The following is a 17,464-nucleotide window of genomic DNA, read 5'->3' as shown; positions in this document are numbered from 1 at the left end:
AAATGAGCTGATAGCAGGTGAAATTTATCTATAAATTTGCTTTCACCTTTTTTCAGGCCACAACTGGACTAGACACATATCCGGATTTGATGTCATGAAACCGGGGCCATCCAACACATTACTTGCATGGGTCGGTGGCCGGGTGCCATAGAAATGGAAAAGCTAACCGATTCACAAGTAATTCACGATTGTATTGCACTCTTAGCACAATTTACAAAATCCGAAATTCCCGCACCAATCAAATACTATTGGTAACAATGTGACACCAGTTGATGATTTCGATTGTGATTGTATTGCATTCTATGTTTATAGCACCCGTTTGGTATTCGAATCCATTTGTTAGAGGAGCTTATAGTTACATTAGCACGGATTGCGATAAGAACGGCACGTCGAGTCGTTACTATCCAAGCCAATAACTGTGGCCGATCTTTCTTTGAGTGTAAAGGGGTTGTCCACACAATTTGCTAAAAATCTCATAATGCCGGCTGACTTAGATTCGGTCAATAATCAAAGGCAGGAGTGTGTAATGGATTGCCGCATCCCATTAATACTGTTGCCGAGAGAAGCGTGTCATCAACAGTATTTTCGACGGCACACGGGCGTTCTTGTCAGGTATTGAACAGGCGGAGAAAATTTTAAATTTTGCCAGAAGTGAGTTCCGCTACTTTTGTAGATTCAAATAGACAAATTCATCAAAAACCTTTTTTCCGAATAAAATAAAGATTTAATTCAGCAAACCGAATGGCTTTGCTTGCTTTGCTTACAACAACAAATCCTCCAAGTATTCGTCAAATTCTTCTTCGCGACTCTTTTCCTCCGCATCCGTTGTCTTGGTCCAACAGTGTTTTTCCATGGACTCGACGTTCTTCTCCAATGCATCATTCTTGTGAACATCAACCTCCTCAGTCGATTCGAGTATTTCGTCGTCCGTTGCCGTTTTACTTGATGCTGCAGAAGTCGAACAACCTGGCGATTGATTTCCTTCGGATGCAGATTTTGATCGTTGTCCGCTTTTTCGTTTCTCTTTTTTCAGTTTTTTCACTTCGCGTTGGAGTGGTAGTTGAGTTTCTTTGAGCAATCCGGACACAGACCTCGAAATAGCATTGACGGTTTATTTGAAATGGAATATTTATGACCGTGTGGATCAACTTACGCAGTTTGATGAGAGCATTCTTCCGTGTCCCATGTTCGGCATAGGCAAAATTTACTTCCCAGCTTCAAAGTCCTGAATTGTCCGAACACGTTCGATTTCCACAAATGAATTGTCCTTTCCCGTAACCACTTCCTTCTCCACACGCCATCGCATAGCAACCTAAAAACATTGAATCAGAACGAACTAAGTTAAATATGCCAACGCATTGACCATATCGTCACGCACCTTGTTATCCTTGTATCGACTCAAATCACAAATGCAGTACTCTTTGAACAATTTATCGTAATAGCGTTTGGCCAATTGCTTTTCCCACGAATCTGTTTCGTCGTCTTCATCGTCCCATAGAAATCGATGATTGTCACGAATTACATCGTAATCTGTACGATCTTTGGATGTGTCACGCTGCAGAACCTTTGTGTCTCCCGGTTTCTTCAGAATGTAGTCATTGATGAGACGTTTGTGCAAATCGTAAGGATTCAAGTTGCCGAATCGTGCCATGTTTACCAAATATTTACACAACCAAAACAAATGGGGATGACAGTGAGAGACACTGTTAAAAAGTGTACTGTTTTTCATTTGACATTTTTTTAAGAGTCGCAATTACTTGGAATCGACTGCAGAGGTCGGTTGTATTAAATTATTTAAAGTTTGAGTGCGGAAGCTTACGGTTACTGTTTCACATTAATACTTTGATCGATGTTTTGATCCATTACTAATTGATCGTGTGATTCAGATACAGAAATAAATAAATATTATTTTTATAGCGCCCGTTCCATTTTGGTCAAATACAAATCCCACAAAAACCTCAAAAGAGGAAAAGGTGACGCTAGTCTAGGAAAAATTAAACTTCCAAAACATTTGATATAAGTTTTGGTGACGCATTCTGCGACTCAACGTAATTAAATTTAAACAAGAAAATGTGTCGAACGAGAATTTTACCGATGAGATTTTACAACGAAAATTTAACAAACAAAATTGCGTCACAGGTGGCAGATGCTGAGGAAACCCCTCATACGACAATAATCATCTGCCACTTGTGACGCATTTTTTTGTTAAATTTTCGTTGTAAAATCTCATCGGTAAAATTCTCGTCGTTTGAATCTGAGACTGGTTCGAAAATTGTCAAAATAGCCCGAAATCGCCATTTCTTTTTTGAATATCTCTCGGAACAATTTTGAAAAACACCTTCTCAACGGAATTGTCATTAGTCCAACAATTCTGATTTTTGAAGACGTTTGCCGGTCGAATCCGTTTCAAAAAAGTGACTCGTTGAATCGGTCTAATTGCAATCTACAATTGTCGGATTTATTGCTGAAAATAACTTTCATACGAATGATTTTGAGTCTGTTACTTCAATTGTTTAACATTTTTGTCTTTCAAAACTGTCTTCGTCTTGGACATATCCATTCCAAAGATGTTCGAATTTTCGACTTTAGCTGGCTGTAGCTACGTGATCAAGTTGTCGAGGAAATCCATTTCAACACGAATTAGCTTGAAATTAGTCCCCTCTATCCGTTGCGATAACAATCTGTATTCAAATTGACTCGTCGGTCCCGCACGGCCATGAGTGCCGGTTCTCCGAAACGGCTGGATGGATCCGCGAACTGAATGTGATTCCTTATATTACTCGAGTCCCTCAATAAGAATATGAAAAAAATCAGAGGTGGTGTCGCGACTCTATTTAATTTTGTTCAACCCCACCGTGTAGCAGTGAATGTCAGGTTAAAGTTCATCAATAAGAAATGACAAATGATTTTTTAATTTTACTATAGGTTGCCTACCTCTATGCTTTGTAGTTTATCTTGGTGATATTTTAACCTAGTTCCACCGTAGCAAGTTGTGTATAATACACATTTATAGCAATTTCCAATTTTACATTTCACTCACTCTGACTTCAGGGACATTTTGAGCTTGGGTGACACTGACGTGGTGAGACGTGCTTCTAATCCGATTTGTGATTGAATTCCCAAGCGTAATGTAGGCGCAGGCAGATCCGAAAAAGTCAATCATATGTAATATTTTCTATCGTTTTTCGGTGTTTTTCTTCAAAACGTCCAGATTACTTTTACTAATGCCAACTGTAATTTATTCATCGATAGATAACAAGGAAAGTAATTTAGAAATTTCTCAAACGAAAAGTTGTACCGACGAACAATTCAAGTTGCAGTGACCAGCTCAACACTCAATTAATTTTATTAATAAGTTGTCGTTGCTGACTGGCAAAATGGTTTGGCTGTTTCAAGTATGATGGTGCCGGAAACAGATTATTCGAAACGCGTAAGTTCATCTGCAAAGCTAAAGGGCCGTTTTCCAGGAAATCAGAGAAATTTACAAAGGTGCCGATTGAATAGGAACTAGCAGCAGTTATGGGTGTCCATTTGTACGAACCTCGACCGCCCAAATCTCTGGCTCCGAACCAAACTGGACCTAAGGAAGCGATATAGACGAAGAGAAAAGAAAAATTAGAAGAAGTTGCTGAATGGCTTGGTGCATGCGGCGCTAACCAATTTTGTTCGTCACAACTTGTAGATTTACGAAATCCATTTCGGCTTTGTCATTAATTTTGACAAGGTACATTCCCTTACCACTGCAAATAGCGACAGCATCTTGCCATGACACCTGATCGGAAATGGTTACAATGTCAGTTCAAGTTCAATATAGTGTTCGACGGATGTAAAATGTAAGCACGCCATCGATCTGGTAACTTGTAAATTGTAATCTTAATTTCATACCAAAGTGTTGTTATCAAAAAGGAAAAAATGTTTCATTCCAACATTGCCCAAGTACGTCCAGTCACTTTGCGGAGGACGGTCAGCACAATGCTTCGTTCCGGAAACGCTTATATCAGCATCGGTGACATTTAAGTCACCACCAGCGACGCCGGTGTCAGCTACGGTTGAGCTTTCTTAGAAAAAAAAATGTGTAAATCAAGGAGTTTCTAATCACCCTGAACCATTTTAAACTTACGGGCACTCTCCATAGTAAGATAAAAAGTGAAAACGAAAATCAAATTTTGAATTATCATTTTCACTTCAATGTATTAGCGACTAAAACCGGAACAAAAGTCGAACTACACCGTGAAAGCTTCCTTTTAATTATGACCTCTTATCGTCGTTGCAAGGTGCTTTTATAGGTGATCTTAAACTTATCAGACTAAAGAACAAACAAAGTTAATTAAAAAGTATATCAAATTTTTAACGACATCACATCCCGTGATTTGTTCGTTTATACTGTGAACATAAACAGTCGCTTAATTCAATTCAAATATTGACACTCATAAAAATTATTGTAAAAATTTAGAGTGAAAATATAAAAAGCGTCAATGATAATGATGAGCATATTTCTCATAGCGACACACAATTCTTTAATTGTATAACTTGCACTTTGTTATCTTAAATTTCAAATTTCGTCGGAAAACGTTTCCTTTTTCTTTGCAGATGTTAGCCTTCCCTTTAAATTTTAAATTTTTTTCGCATCTCCATCCGCATTTTTCCAAATTACTGAACAAAATTCCAATTTCCTTTTAGAGCCAATTCAAACGACATGAAAATAAAAAATCCCAATGGTCGCAGTGCTAAGGACGGCACTGGCAATTATGTCGATGTTCTAATCATCGGAGCTGGACTGGCCGGTCTAGGAGCGGCAACGAAACTACAGTCAACTGGCCAACGTTTCCTCATTTTGGAAGGACAGGCGAAAGCCGGCGGACGCGTGAACACACTGAACATGAGACGTAATGTCAAATCGACTGATTCAAATGAAAATCGCAAATCAACGGAAAGTGATGATGAGTGTATTCAGTCGACCAAAACGGATTTCGTGGATGCGGGCGCCTCGTGGCTTCATGGTTAGACTCAGCTGTTTAAACGAATTTCTTCGAAAATTGATGTTTGGTTCGAACGTTTCAGGAAAATTTAACCATCTTCATGATATAGCCGAAAGATATGACTTACTGTCCACCGAGCAGTCAGAGGAAGGTCTTGGCGCGTATTTAAGAGATGACGGTGAAGCGATCGACGACTATTTTGTGAAAAAAATTGACTTCCTCATCGGACAGATACTGTGCAAATGTGAGACCTATGCACGAGAGGACCAGACTGATTATCCGAAGTCAGTGTATTCGTTCTTGTTAGACAACTTTAGCAAATATTTGGATACGCTAGAAGATGCCACGCTCAAAGTAACCGCTCAACAACTATTCGACTGGCATGTACGCTTTCAAGTGATTGACAACTCCTGCCTTAATTTGGACCATGTATCAGCGAAAAGCTGGGGTGCCTACTCCTACAACGGTGAAAGTTGTCAGGCTCATTACAATTTTCGTAATGGTTTCAGTGCAGCCATCGAAGCATTATGCAATCAAGTTGATCGCAAAAATATTCTTTTTAAAAAAGAGGTGGTCGAAATTGTGACTAGCGCCAGTTGTCCGAGAATTTCTGTGAAATGTTCCGACAACACTATTTATCACGCAAATCACGTTATAGTGACCCTTTCACTCGGCTGTTTGAAGACCAATTTACATACGATGTTCAGACCGGCATTACCACACGCATACGTGCAAACCATTCGAGACATTGGATTCGAGACAATCAACAAGATATTTATTCAATTCGAACATCCTTGGTGGAAAGAAATGGACGGAATTCAACTGATTTTCAGGAATGACAATTACAAGGTAAGTCTTGAAACTGTAGACATTGAAATTCATCAGGAGGATCCTAAATTCTTATATTTTCAATCTTCCTCTCTGTTGAAGTTTTGGTTGATTCATTAGTTTTTCGTTTATCGATAAGATACACTCTCGACAACACTTTACCGATAACAGCCGTCGATTTAAAACGTATCAAAATCGCATCCGCAACAAATTCGTAAACAATTATAACGGGATTTAGGTCCCTCATTTGAATGTATTTTCTTCGTCTGCTCCTGCCTGGTTTACTTTACTCTGTCGTGATGAAATCCACCTCAGACTCAGACCGTCAACTTCCATCTACTGAATCTAGAGTAACAGCACCAGTCTAGTAGTTGGACACGTATTGTTCTTTTATTCATAAAAATGTTTGTTAATGAACGAATAGCAAGTGCCTGACATGACGCCTGTATCACCCTTTAATTTTTCGCTCGAAGAGAAACAAAAATTCTGCTGTAGATAGCTAGCCGAGAAAGTTGTACCATCGCATCGCATCGCATCGAAAAATGAGCTGATAGCAGGTGAAAATTTATCTATAAATTTGCTTTCACCTCTTTTTCAGGACCACAACTGGACTAGACACATATCCGGATTTGATGTCATGAAACCGGGGCCATCCAACACATTACTTGCATGGGTCGGTGGCCGGGGTGCCATAGAAATGGAAAAGCTAACCGATTCACAAGTAATTCACGATTGTATTGCACTCTTAGCACAATTTACAAAATCCGAAATTCCCGCACCAATCAAATACTATTGGTAACAATGTGACACCAGTTGATGATTTCGATTGTGATTGTATTGCATTCTATGTTTATAGCACCCGTTGGTATTCGAATCCATTTGTTAGAGGAGCTTATAGTTACATTAGCACGGATTGCGATAAGAACGGCACGTCGAGTCGGTTACTATCCAAGCCAATAACTGTGGCCGATCTTTCTTTGAGTGTAAAGGGGTTGTCCACACAATTTGCTAAAAATCTCATAATGCCGGCTGACTTAGATTCGGTCAATAATCAAAGGCAGGAGGTGGTAATGGATTGCCGCATCCCATTAATACTGTTTGCCGGAGAAGCGTGTCATCAACAGTATTTTTCGACGGCACACGGGGCGTTCTTGTCAGGTATTGAACAGGCGGAGAAAATTTTAAATTTTTGCCAGAAGTGAGTTCCGCTACTTTTGTAGATTCAAATAGACAAATTCATCAAAAACCTTTTTTCCGAATAAAATAAAGATTTAATTCAGCAAACCGAATGGCTTTGCTTGCTTTGCTTACAACAACAAATCCTCCAAGTATTCGTCAAATTCTTCTTCGCGACTCTTTTCCTCCGCATCCGTTGTCTTGGTCCAACAGTGTTTTTCCATGGACTCGACGTTCTTCTCCAATGCATCATTCTTGTGAACATCAACCTCCTCAGTCGATTCGAGTATTTCGTCGTCCGTTGCCGTTTTACTTGATGCTGCAGAAGTCGAACAACCTGGCGATTGATTTCCTTCGGATGCAGATTTTGATCGTTGTCCGCTTTTTCGTTTCTCTTTTTTCAGTTTTTTCACTTCGCGTTTGTTGGAGTGGTAGTTGAGTTTCTTTGAGCAATCCGGACACAGACCTCGAAATAGCATTGACGGTTTATTTGAAATGGAATATTTATGACCGTGTGGATCAACTTACGCAGTTTGATGAGAGCATTCTTCCGTGTCCCATGTTCGGCATAGGCAAAATTTACTTCCCAGCTTCAAAGTCCTGAATTGTCCGAACACGTTCGATTTCCACAAATGAATTGTCCTTTCCCGTAACCACTTCCTTCTCCACACGCCATCGCATAGCAACCTAAAAACATTGAATCAGAACGAACTAAGTTAAATATGCCAACGCATTGACCATATCGTCACGCACCTTGTTATCCTTGTATCGACTCAAATCACAAATGCAGTACTCTTTGAACAATTTATCGTAATAGCGTTTGGCCAATTGCTTTTCCCACGAATCTGTTTCGTCGTCTTCATCGTCCCATAGAAATCGATGATTGTCACGAATTACATCGTAATCTGTACGATCTTTGGATGTGTCACGCTGCAGAACCTTTGTGTCTCCCGGTTTCTTCAGAATGTAGTCATTGATGAGACGTTTGTGCAAATCGTAAGGATTCAAGTTGCCGAATCGTGCCATGTTTACCAAATATTTACACAACCAAAACAAATGGGGATGACAGTGAGAGACACTGTTAAAAAGTGTACTGTTTTTCATTTGACATTTTTTTAAGAGTCGCAATTACTTGGAATCGACTGCAGAGGTCGGTTGTATTAAATTATTTAAAGTTTGAGTGCGGAAGCTTACGGTTACTGTTTCACATTAATACTTTGATCGATGTTTTGATCCATTACTAATTGATCGTGTGATTCAGATACAGAAATAAATAAATATTATTTTTATAGCGCCCGTTCCATTTTGGTCAAATACAAATCCCACAAAAACCTCAAAAGAGGAAAAGGTGACGCTAGTCTAGGAAAAATTAAACTTCCAAAACATTTGATATAAGTTTTGGTGACGCATTCTGCGACTCAACGTAATTAAATTTAAACAAGAAAATGTGTCGAACGAGAATTTTACCGATGAGATTTTACAACGAAAATTTAACAAACAAAATTGCGTCACAGGTGGCAGATGCTGAGGAAACCCCTCATACGACAATAATCATCTGCCACTTGTGACGCATTTTTTTTGTTAAATTTTCGTTGTAAAATCTCATCGGTAAAATTCTCGTCGTTTGAATCTGAGACTGGTTCGAAAATTGTCAAAATAGCCCGAAATCGCCATTTCTTTTTTGAATATCTCTCGGAACAATTTTGAAAAACACCTTCTCAACGGAATTGTCATTAGTCCAACAATTCTGATTTTTGAAGACGTTTGCCGGTCGAATCCGTTTCAAAAAAGTGACTCGTGAATCGGTCTAATTGCAATCTACAATTGTCGGATTTATTGCTGAAAATAACTTTCATACGAATGATTTTGAGTCTGTTACTTCAATTGTTTAACATTTTTGTCTTTCAAACTGTCTTCGTCTTGGACATATCACCATTCAAAGATGTCGAATTTTCGACTTTAGCTGGCTGTAGCTACGTGATCAAGTTGTCGAGGAAAGCCATTTCAACACGAATTAGCTTAGAATTAGTCCCTCTATCCGTTGCGATAACAATCTGTATTCAAATTGACTCGTCGGTCCCGCACGGCCATGAGTGCCGGTTCTCCGAAACGGCTGGATGGATCCGCGAACTGAATGTGATTCCTTATATTACTCGAGTCCCTCAATAAGAATATGAAAAAAATCAGAGGTGGTGTCGCGACTCTATTTAAGTTTTGTTCAACCCCACCGTGTAGCAGTGAATGTCAGGTTAAAGTTCATCAATAAGAAATGACAAATGATTTTTTAATTTACTATAGGTTGCCTACCTCTATGCTTTGTAGTTTATCTTGGTGATATTTTACCTAGTTCCACCGTAGCAAGTTGTGTATAATACACATTTATAGCAATTTCCAATTTTACATTTCACTCACTCTGACTTCAGGGACATTTTGAGCTTGGGTGACACTGACGTGGTGAGACGTGCTTCTAATCCGATTTGTGATTGAATTTCCCAAGCGTAATGTAGGCGCAGGCAGATCCGAAAAAGTCAATCATATGTAATATTTTCTATCGTTTTTCGGTGTTTTCTTCAAAACGTCCAGATTACTTTTACTAATGCCAACTGTAATTTATTCATCCGATAGATAACAAGGAAAGTAATTTAGAAATTTCTCAAACGAAAAGTTGTACCGACGAACAATTCAAGTTGCAGTGACCAGCTCAACACTCAATTAATTTTATTAATAAGTTGTCGTTGCTGACTGGCAAAATGGTTTGGCTGTTTTCAAGTATGATGGTGCCGGAAACAGATTATTCGAAACGCGTAAGTTCATCTGCAAAGCTAAAGGGCCGTTTTCCAGGAAATCAGAGAAATTTACAAAGGTGCCGATTGAATAGGAACTAGCAGCAGTTATGGGTGTCCATTTGTACGAACCTCGACCGCCCAAATCTCTGGCTCCGAACCAAACTGGACCTAAGGAAGCGATATAGACGAGAGAAAAGAAAAATTAGAAGAAGTTGCTGAATGGCTTGGTGCATGCGGCGCTAACCAATTTTGTTCGTCACAACTTGTAGATTTACGAAATCCATTTCGGCTTTGTCATTAATTTTGACAAGGTACATTCCCTTACCACTGCAAATAGCGACAGCATCTTGCCATGACACCTGATCGGAAATGGTTACAATGTCAGTTCAAGTTCAATATAGTGTTCGACGGATGTAAAATGTAAGCACGCCATCGATCTGGTAACTTGTAAATTGTAATCTTAATTTCATACCAAAGTGTTGTTATCAAAAAGGAAAAAATGTTTCATTCCAACATTGCCCAAGTACGTCCAGTCACTTTGCGGAGGACGGTCAGCACAATGCTTCGTTCCGGAAACGCTTATATCAGCATCGGTGACATTTAAGTCACCACCAGCGACGCCGGTGTCAGCTACGGTTGAGCTTTCTTAGAAAAAAAAATGTGTAAATCAAGGAGTTTCTAATCACCCTGAACCATTTTAAACTTACGGGCACTCTCCATAGTAAGATAAAAAGTGAAAACGAAAATCAAATTTTGAATTATCATTTTCACTTCAATGTATTAGCGACTAAAACCGGAACAAAAGTCGAACTACACCGTGAAAGCTTCCTTTTAATTATGACCTCTTATCGTCGTTGCAAGGTGCTTTTATAGGTGATCTTAAACTTATCAGACTAAAGAACAAACAAAGTTAATTAAAAAGTATATCAAATTTTTAACGACATCACATCCCGTGATTTGTTCGTTTATACTGTGAACATAAACAGTCGCTTAATTCAATTCAAATATTGACACTCATAAAAATTATTGTAAAAATTTAGAGTGAAAATATAAAAAGCGTCAATGATAATGATGAGCATATTTCTCATAGCGACACACAATTCTTTAATTGTATAACTTGCACTTTGTTATCTTAAATTTCAAATTTCGTCGGAAAACGTTTCCTTTTTCTTTGCAGATGTTAGCCTTCCCTTTAAATTTTAAATTTTTTTCGCATCTCCATCCGCATTTTTCCAAATTACTGAACAAAATTCCAATTTCCTTTTAGAGCCAATTCAAACGACATGAAAATAAAAAATCCCAATGGTCGCAGTGCTAAGGACGGCACTGGCAATTATGTCGATGTTCTAATCATCGGAGCTGGACTGGCCGGTCTAGGAGCGGCAACGAAACTACAGTCAACTGGCCAACGTTTCCTCATTTTGGAAGGACAGGCGAAAGCCGGCGGACGCGTGAACACACTGAACATGAGACGTAATGTCAAATCGACTGATTCAAATGAAAATCGCAAATCAACGGAAAGTGATGATGAGTGTATTCAGTCGACCAAAACGGATTTCGTGGATGCGGGCGCCTCGTGGCTTCATGGTTAGACTCAGCTGTTTAAACGAATTTCTTCGAAAATTGATGTTTGGTTCGAACGTTTCAGGAAAATTTAACCATCTTCATGATATAGCCGAAAGATATGACTTACTGTCCACCGAGCAGTCAGAGGAAGGTCTTGGCGCGTATTTAAGAGATGACGGTGAAGCGATCGACGACTATTTTGTGAAAAAAATTGACTTCCTCATCGGACAGATACTGTGCAAATGTGAGACCTATGCACGAGAGGACCAGACTGATTATCCGAAGTCAGTGTATTCGTTCTTGTTAGACAACTTTAGCAAATATTTGGATACGCTAGAAGATGCCACGCTCAAAGTAACCGCTCAACAACTATTCGACTGGCATGTACGCTTTCAAGTGATTGACAACTCCTGCCTTAATTTGGACCATGTATCAGCGAAAAGCTGGGGTGCCTACTCCTACAACGGTGAAAGTTGTCAGGCTCATTACAATTTTCGTAATGGTTTCAGTGCAGCCATCGAAGCATTATGCAATCAAGTTGATCGCAAAAATATTCTTTTTAAAAAAGAGGTGGTCGAAATTGTGACTAGCGCCAGTTGTCCGAGAATTTCTGTGAAATGTTCCGACAACACTATTTATCACGCAAATCACGTTATAGTGACCCTTTCACTCGGCTGTTTGAAGACCAATTTACATACGATGTTCAGACCGGCATTACCACACGCATACGTGCAAACCATTCGAGACATTGGATTCGAGACAATCAACAAGATATTTATTCAATTCGAACATCCTTGGTGGAAAGAAATGGACGGAATTCAACTGATTTTCAGGAATGACAATTACAAGGTAAGTCTTGAAACTGTAGACATTGAAATTCATCAGGAGGATCCTAAATTCTTATATTTTCAATCTTCCTCTCTGTTGAAGTTTTGGTTGATTCATTAGTTTTTCGTTTATCGATAAGATACACTCTCGACAACACTTTACCGATAACAGCCGTCGATTTAAAACGTATCAAAATCGCATCCGCAACAAATTCGTAAACAATTATAACGGGATTTAGGTCCCTCATTTGAATGTATTTTCTTCGTCTGCTCCTGCCTGGTTTACTTTACTCTGTCGTGATGAAATCCACCTCAGACTCAGACCGTCAACTTCCATCTACTGAATCTAGAGTAACAGCACCAGTCTAGTAGTTGGACACGTATTGTTCTTTTATTCATAAAAATGTTTGTTAATGAACGAATAGCAAGTGCCTGACATGACGCCTGTATCACCCTTTAATTTTTCGCTCGAAGAGAAACAAAAATTCTGCTGTAGATAGCTAGCCGAGAAAGTTGTACCATCGCATCGCATCGCATCGAAAAATGAGCTGATAGCAGGTGAAAATTTATCTATAAATTTGCTTTCACCTCTTTTTCAGGACCACAACTGGACTGGACACATATCCGGATTTGATGTCATGAAACCGGGGCCATCCAACACATTACTTGCATGGGTCGGTGGCCGGGGTGCCATAGAAATGGAAAAGCTAACCGATTCACAAGTAATTCACGATTGTATTGCACTCTTAGCACAATTTACAAAATCCGAAATTCCCGCACCAATCAAATACTATTGGTAACAATGTGACACCAGTTGATGATTTCGATTGTGATTGTATTGCATTCTATGTTTATAGCACCCGTTGGTATTCGAATCCATTTGTTAGAGGAGCTTATAGTTACATTAGCACGGATTGCGATAAGAACGGCACGTCGAGTCGGTTACTATCCAAGCCAATAACTGTGGCCGATCTTTCTTTGAGTGTAAAGGGGTTGTCCACACAATTTGCTAAAAATCTCATAATGCCGGCTGACTTAGATTCGGTCAATAATCAAAGGCAGGAGGTGGTAATGGATTGCCGCATCCCATTAATACTGTTTGCCGGAGAAGCGTGTCATCAACAGTATTTTTCGACGGCACACGGGGCGTTCTTGTCAGGTATTGAACAGGCGGAGAAAATTTTAAATTTTTGCCAGAAGTGAGTTCCGCTACTTTTGTAGATTCAAATAGACAAATTCATCAAAAACCTTTTTTCCGAATAAAATAAAGATTTAATTCAACAAACCGAATGGCTTTGCTTGCTTTGCTTACAACAACAAATCCTCCAAGTATTCGTCAAATTCTTCTTCGCGACTCTTTTCCTCCGCATCCGTTGTCTTGGTCCAACAGTGTTTTTCCATGGACTCGACGTTCTTCTCCAATGCATCATTCTTGTGAACATCAACCTCCTCAGTCGATTCGAGTATTTCGTCGTCCGTTGCCGTTTTACTTGATGCTGCAGAAGTCGAACAACCTGGCGATTGATTTCCTTCGGATGCAGATTTTGATCGTTGTCCGCTTTTTCGTTTCTCTTTTTTCAGTTTTTTCACTTCGCGTTTGTTGGAGTGGTAGTTGAGTTTCTTTGAGCAATCCGGACACAGACCTCGAAATAGCATTGACGGTTTATTTGAAATGGAATATTTATGACCGTGTGGATCAACTTACGCAGTTTGATGAGAGCATTCTTCCGTGTCCCATGTTCGGCATAGGCAAAATTTACTTCCCAGCTTCAAAGTCCTGAATTGTCCGAACACGTTCGATTTCCACAAATGAATTGTCCTTTCCCCGTAACCACTTCCTTCTCCACACGCCATCGCATAGCAACCTAAAAACATTGAATCAGAACGAACTAAGTTAAATATGCCAACGCATTGACCATATCGTCACGCACCTTGTTATCCTTGTATCGACTCAAATCACAAATGCAGTACTCTTTGAACAATTTATCGTAATAGCGTTTGGCCAATTGCTTTCCCACGAATCTGTTTCGTCGTCTTCATCGTCCCATAGAAATCGATGATTGTCACGAATTACATCGTAATCTGTACGATCTTTGGATGTGTCACGCTGCAGAACCTTTGTGTCTCCCGGTTTCTTCAGAATGTAGTCATTGATGAGACGTTTGTGCAAATCGTAAGGATTCAAGTTGCCGAATCGTGCCATGTTTACCAAATATTTACACAACCAAAACAAATGGGGATGACAGTGAGAGACACTGTTAAAAAGTGTACTGTTTTTCATTTGACATTTTTTTTAAGAGTCGCAATTACTTGGAATCGACTGCAGAGGTCGGTTGTATTAAATTATTTAAAGTTTGAGTGCGGAAGCTTACGGTTACTGTTTCACATTAATACTTTGATCGATGTTTTGATCCATTACTAATTGATCGTGTGATTCAGATACAGAAATAAATAAATATTATTTTTATAGCGCCCGTTCCATTTTGGTCAAATACAAATCCACAAAAACCTCAAAAGAGGAAAAGGTGACGCTAGTCTAGGAAAAATTAAACTTCCAAAACATTTGATATAAGTTTTGGTGACGCATTCTGCGACTCAACGTAATTAAATTTAAACAAGAAAATGTGTCGAACGAGAATTTTACCGATGAGATTTTACAACGAAAATTTAACAAACAAAATTGCGTCACAGGTGGCAGATGCTGAGGAAACCCCTCATACGACAATAATCATCTGCCACTTGTGACGCATTTTTTTTTGTTAAATTTTCGTTGTAAAATCTCATCGGTAAAATTCTCGTCGTTTGAATCTGAGACTGGTTCGAAATTGTCAAAATAGCCGAAATCGCCATTTCTTTTTTGAATATCTCTCGGAACAATTTTGAAAAACACCTTCTCAACGGAATTGTCATTAGTCCAACAATTCTGATTTTTTGAAGACGTTTGCCGGTCGAATCCGTTTCAAAAAAGTGACTCGTGAATCGGTCTAATTGCAATCTACAATTGTCGGATTTATTGCTGAAAATAACTTTCATACGAATGATTTTGAGTCTGTTACTTCAATTGTTTAACATTTTTGTCTTTCAAACTGTCTTCGTCTTGGACATATCACCATTCAAAGATGTCGAATTTTCGACTTTAGCTGGCTGTAGCTACGTGATCAAGTTGTCGAGGAAAGCCATTTCAACACGAATTAGCTTAGAATTAGTCCCTCTATCCGTTGCGATAACAATCTGTATCAAATTGACTCGTCGGTCCCGCACGGCCATGAGTGCCGGTTCTCCGAAACGGCTGGATGGATCCGCGAACTGAATGTGATTCCTTATATTACTCGAGTCCCTCAATAAGAATATGAAAAAAATCAGAGGTGGTGTCGCGACTCTATTTAAGTTTTGTTCAACCCCACCGTGTAGCAGTGAATGTCAGGTTAAAGTTCATCAATAAGAAATGACAAATGATTTTTTAATTTTACTATAGGTTGCCTACCTTCTATGCTTTGTAGTTTATCTTGGTGATATTTTACCTAGTTCCACCGTAGCAAGTTGTGTATAATACACATTTATAGCAATTTCCAATTTTACATTTCACTCACTCTGACTTCAGGGACATTTTGAGCTTGGGTGACACTGACGTGGTGAGACGTGCTTCTAATCCGATTTGTGATTGAATTTCCCAAGCGTAATGTAGGCGCAGGCAGATCCGAAAAAGTCAATCATATGTAATATTTTCTATCGTTTTTCGGTGTTTTCTTTCAAAACGTCCAGATTACTTTTTACTAATGCCAACTGTAATTTATTCATCGATAGATAACAAGGAAAGTAATTTAGAAATTTCTCAAACGAAAAGTTGTACCGACGAACAATTCAAGTTGCAGTGACCAGCTCAACACTCAATTAATTTTATTAATAAGTTGTCGTTGCTGACTGGCAAAATGGTTTGGCTGTTTTCAAGTATGATGGTGCCGGAAACAGATTATTCGAAACGCGTAAGTTCATCTGCAAAGCTAAAGGGCCGTTTTCCAGGAAATCAGAGAAATTTACAAAGGTGCCGATTGAATAGGAACTAGCAGCAGTTATGGGTGTCCATTTGTACGAACCTCGACCGCCCAAATCTCTGGCTCCGAACCAAACTGGACCTAAGGAAGCGATATAGACGAGAGAAAAGAAAAATTAGAAGAAGTTGCTGAATGGCTTGGTGCATGCGGCGCTAACCAATTTTGTTCGTCACAACTTGTAGATTTACGAAATCCATTTCGGCTTTGTCATTAATTTTGACAAGGTACATTCCCTTACCACTGCAAATAGCGACAGCATCTTGCCATGACACCTGATCGGAAATGGTTACAATGTCAGTTCAAGTTCAATATAGTGTTCGACGGATGTAAAATGTAAGCACGCCATCGATCTGGTAACTTGTAAATTGTAATCTTAATTTCATACCAAAGTGTTGTTATCAAAAAGGAAAAAATGTTTCATTCCAACATTGCCCAAGTACGTCCAGTCACTTTGCGGAGGACGGTCAGCACAATGCTTCGTTCCGGAAACGCTTATATCAGCATCGGTGACATTTAAGTCACCACCAGCGACGCACGGCTGCAGTCGTTCAGCTACGGTTGAGCTTTCTTAAAAAAAAAATGTGTAAATCAAGGAGTTTCTAATCACCCTGAACCATTTTAAACTTACGGGCACTCTCCATAGTAAGATAAAAAGTGAAAACGAAAATCAAATTTGAATTATCATTTTCACTTCAATGTATTAGCGACTAAAACCGGAACAAAAGTCGAACTACACCGTGAAAGCTTCCTTTTAATTATGACCTCTTATCGTCGTTGCAAGGTGCTTTTATAGGTGATCTTAAACTTATCAGACTAAAGAACAAACAAAGTTAATTAAAAAGTATATCAAATTTTTAACGACATCACATCCCGTGATTTGTTCGTTTATACTGTGAACATAAACAGTCGCTTAATTCAATTCAAATATTGACACTCATAAAAATTATTGTAAAAATTTAGAGTGATGAAATATAAAAAGCGTCAATGATAATGATGAGCATATTTCTCATAGCGACACACAATTCTTTAATTGTATAACTTGCACTTTGTTATCTTAAATTTCAAATTTCGTCGGAAAACGTTTCCTTTTTTTTGCAGATGTTAGCCTTCCCTTTAAATTTTAAATTTTTTTCGCATCTCCATCCGCATTTTTCCAAATTACTGAACAAAATTCCAATTTCCTTTTAGAGCCAATTCAAACGACATGAAAATAAAAAATCCAATGGTCGCAGTGCTAAGGACGGCACTGG

The 17,464-nt window shown here is 38.9% G+C and overlaps 5 protein-coding genes and 3 pseudogenes across 5 annotated transcripts; 2 read left to right on the top strand and 6 right to left on the bottom strand.

Moving 5' to 3' along the window:
* Window positions 1–709: 709 nt before the first annotated feature.
* Window positions 710–1,714, bottom strand: LOC119082490 (annotated as a pseudogene).
* Window positions 1,715–3,252: 1,538 nt separating this feature from the next.
* LOC119082488 lies at window positions 3,253–4,256 on the bottom strand. Its single transcript, XM_037192004.1, has 4 exons — window positions 4,121–4,256; window positions 3,886–4,058; window positions 3,658–3,772; window positions 3,253–3,580 (listed from the first exon to the last, which is right to left on the bottom strand). The coding sequence occupies exons 1-4, from the start codon at window positions 4,176–4,178 to the stop codon at window positions 3,336–3,338; spliced, it is 591 nt and encodes a 196-aa protein (XP_037047899.1). The 5' UTR covers window positions 4,179–4,256; the 3' UTR covers window positions 3,253–3,335.
* Window positions 4,257–4,680: 424 nt separating this feature from the next.
* Window positions 4,681–7,098, top strand: LOC119082484 (spermine oxidase-like). Its single transcript, XM_037192002.1, has 4 exons — window positions 4,681–5,000; window positions 5,062–5,828; window positions 6,406–6,602; window positions 6,664–7,098. Exons 1-4 carry the CDS (start codon window positions 4,697–4,699, stop codon window positions 7,007–7,009), a joined length of 1,614 nt encoding a protein of 537 aa, XP_037047897.1. The 5' UTR covers window positions 4,681–4,696; the 3' UTR covers window positions 7,010–7,098.
* Window positions 6,941–8,067, bottom strand: LOC119082485 (annotated as a pseudogene).
* Window positions 8,068–9,567: 1,500 nt separating this feature from the next.
* LOC119082483 lies at window positions 9,568–10,612 on the bottom strand. The gene is made up of 4 exons (XM_037192000.1): window positions 10,477–10,612; window positions 10,242–10,414; window positions 10,014–10,128; window positions 9,568–9,937 (listed from the first exon to the last, which is right to left on the bottom strand). Exons 1-4 carry the CDS (start codon window positions 10,532–10,534, stop codon window positions 9,705–9,707), a joined length of 579 nt encoding a protein of 192 aa, XP_037047895.1. The 5' UTR covers window positions 10,535–10,612; the 3' UTR covers window positions 9,568–9,704.
* Window positions 10,613–11,036: 424 nt separating this feature from the next.
* Window positions 11,037–13,462, top strand: LOC119082486 (spermine oxidase-like). The gene is made up of 4 exons (XM_037192003.1): window positions 11,037–11,356; window positions 11,418–12,184; window positions 12,762–12,958; window positions 13,020–13,462. Exons 1-4 carry the CDS (start codon window positions 11,053–11,055, stop codon window positions 13,363–13,365), a joined length of 1,614 nt encoding a protein of 537 aa, XP_037047898.1. The 5' UTR covers window positions 11,037–11,052; the 3' UTR covers window positions 13,366–13,462.
* LOC119082487 lies at window positions 13,297–14,428 on the bottom strand (annotated as a pseudogene).
* A 1,538-nt stretch (window positions 14,429–15,966) lies between these two features.
* On the bottom strand, window positions 15,967–16,855 carry LOC119082489. Its single transcript, XM_037192005.1, has 4 exons — window positions 16,843–16,855; window positions 16,600–16,781; window positions 16,372–16,486; window positions 15,967–16,295 (listed from the first exon to the last, which is right to left on the bottom strand). The coding sequence occupies exons 1-4, from the start codon at window positions 16,853–16,855 to the stop codon at window positions 16,063–16,065; spliced, it is 543 nt and encodes a 180-aa protein (XP_037047900.1). The 3' UTR covers window positions 15,967–16,062.
* Between the last annotated feature and the right edge of the window lie 609 nt (window positions 16,856–17,464).

Source organism: Bradysia coprophila, unplaced genomic scaffold (assembly GCF_014529535.1).
Source record: "Bradysia coprophila strain Holo2 unplaced genomic scaffold, BU_Bcop_v1 contig_450, whole genome shotgun sequence".
Classification (NCBI taxonomy): Eukaryota; Metazoa; Arthropoda; class Insecta; order Diptera; family Sciaridae; genus Bradysia; species Bradysia coprophila.
This window is presented reverse-complemented; position numbering and strand designations above follow the sequence as displayed.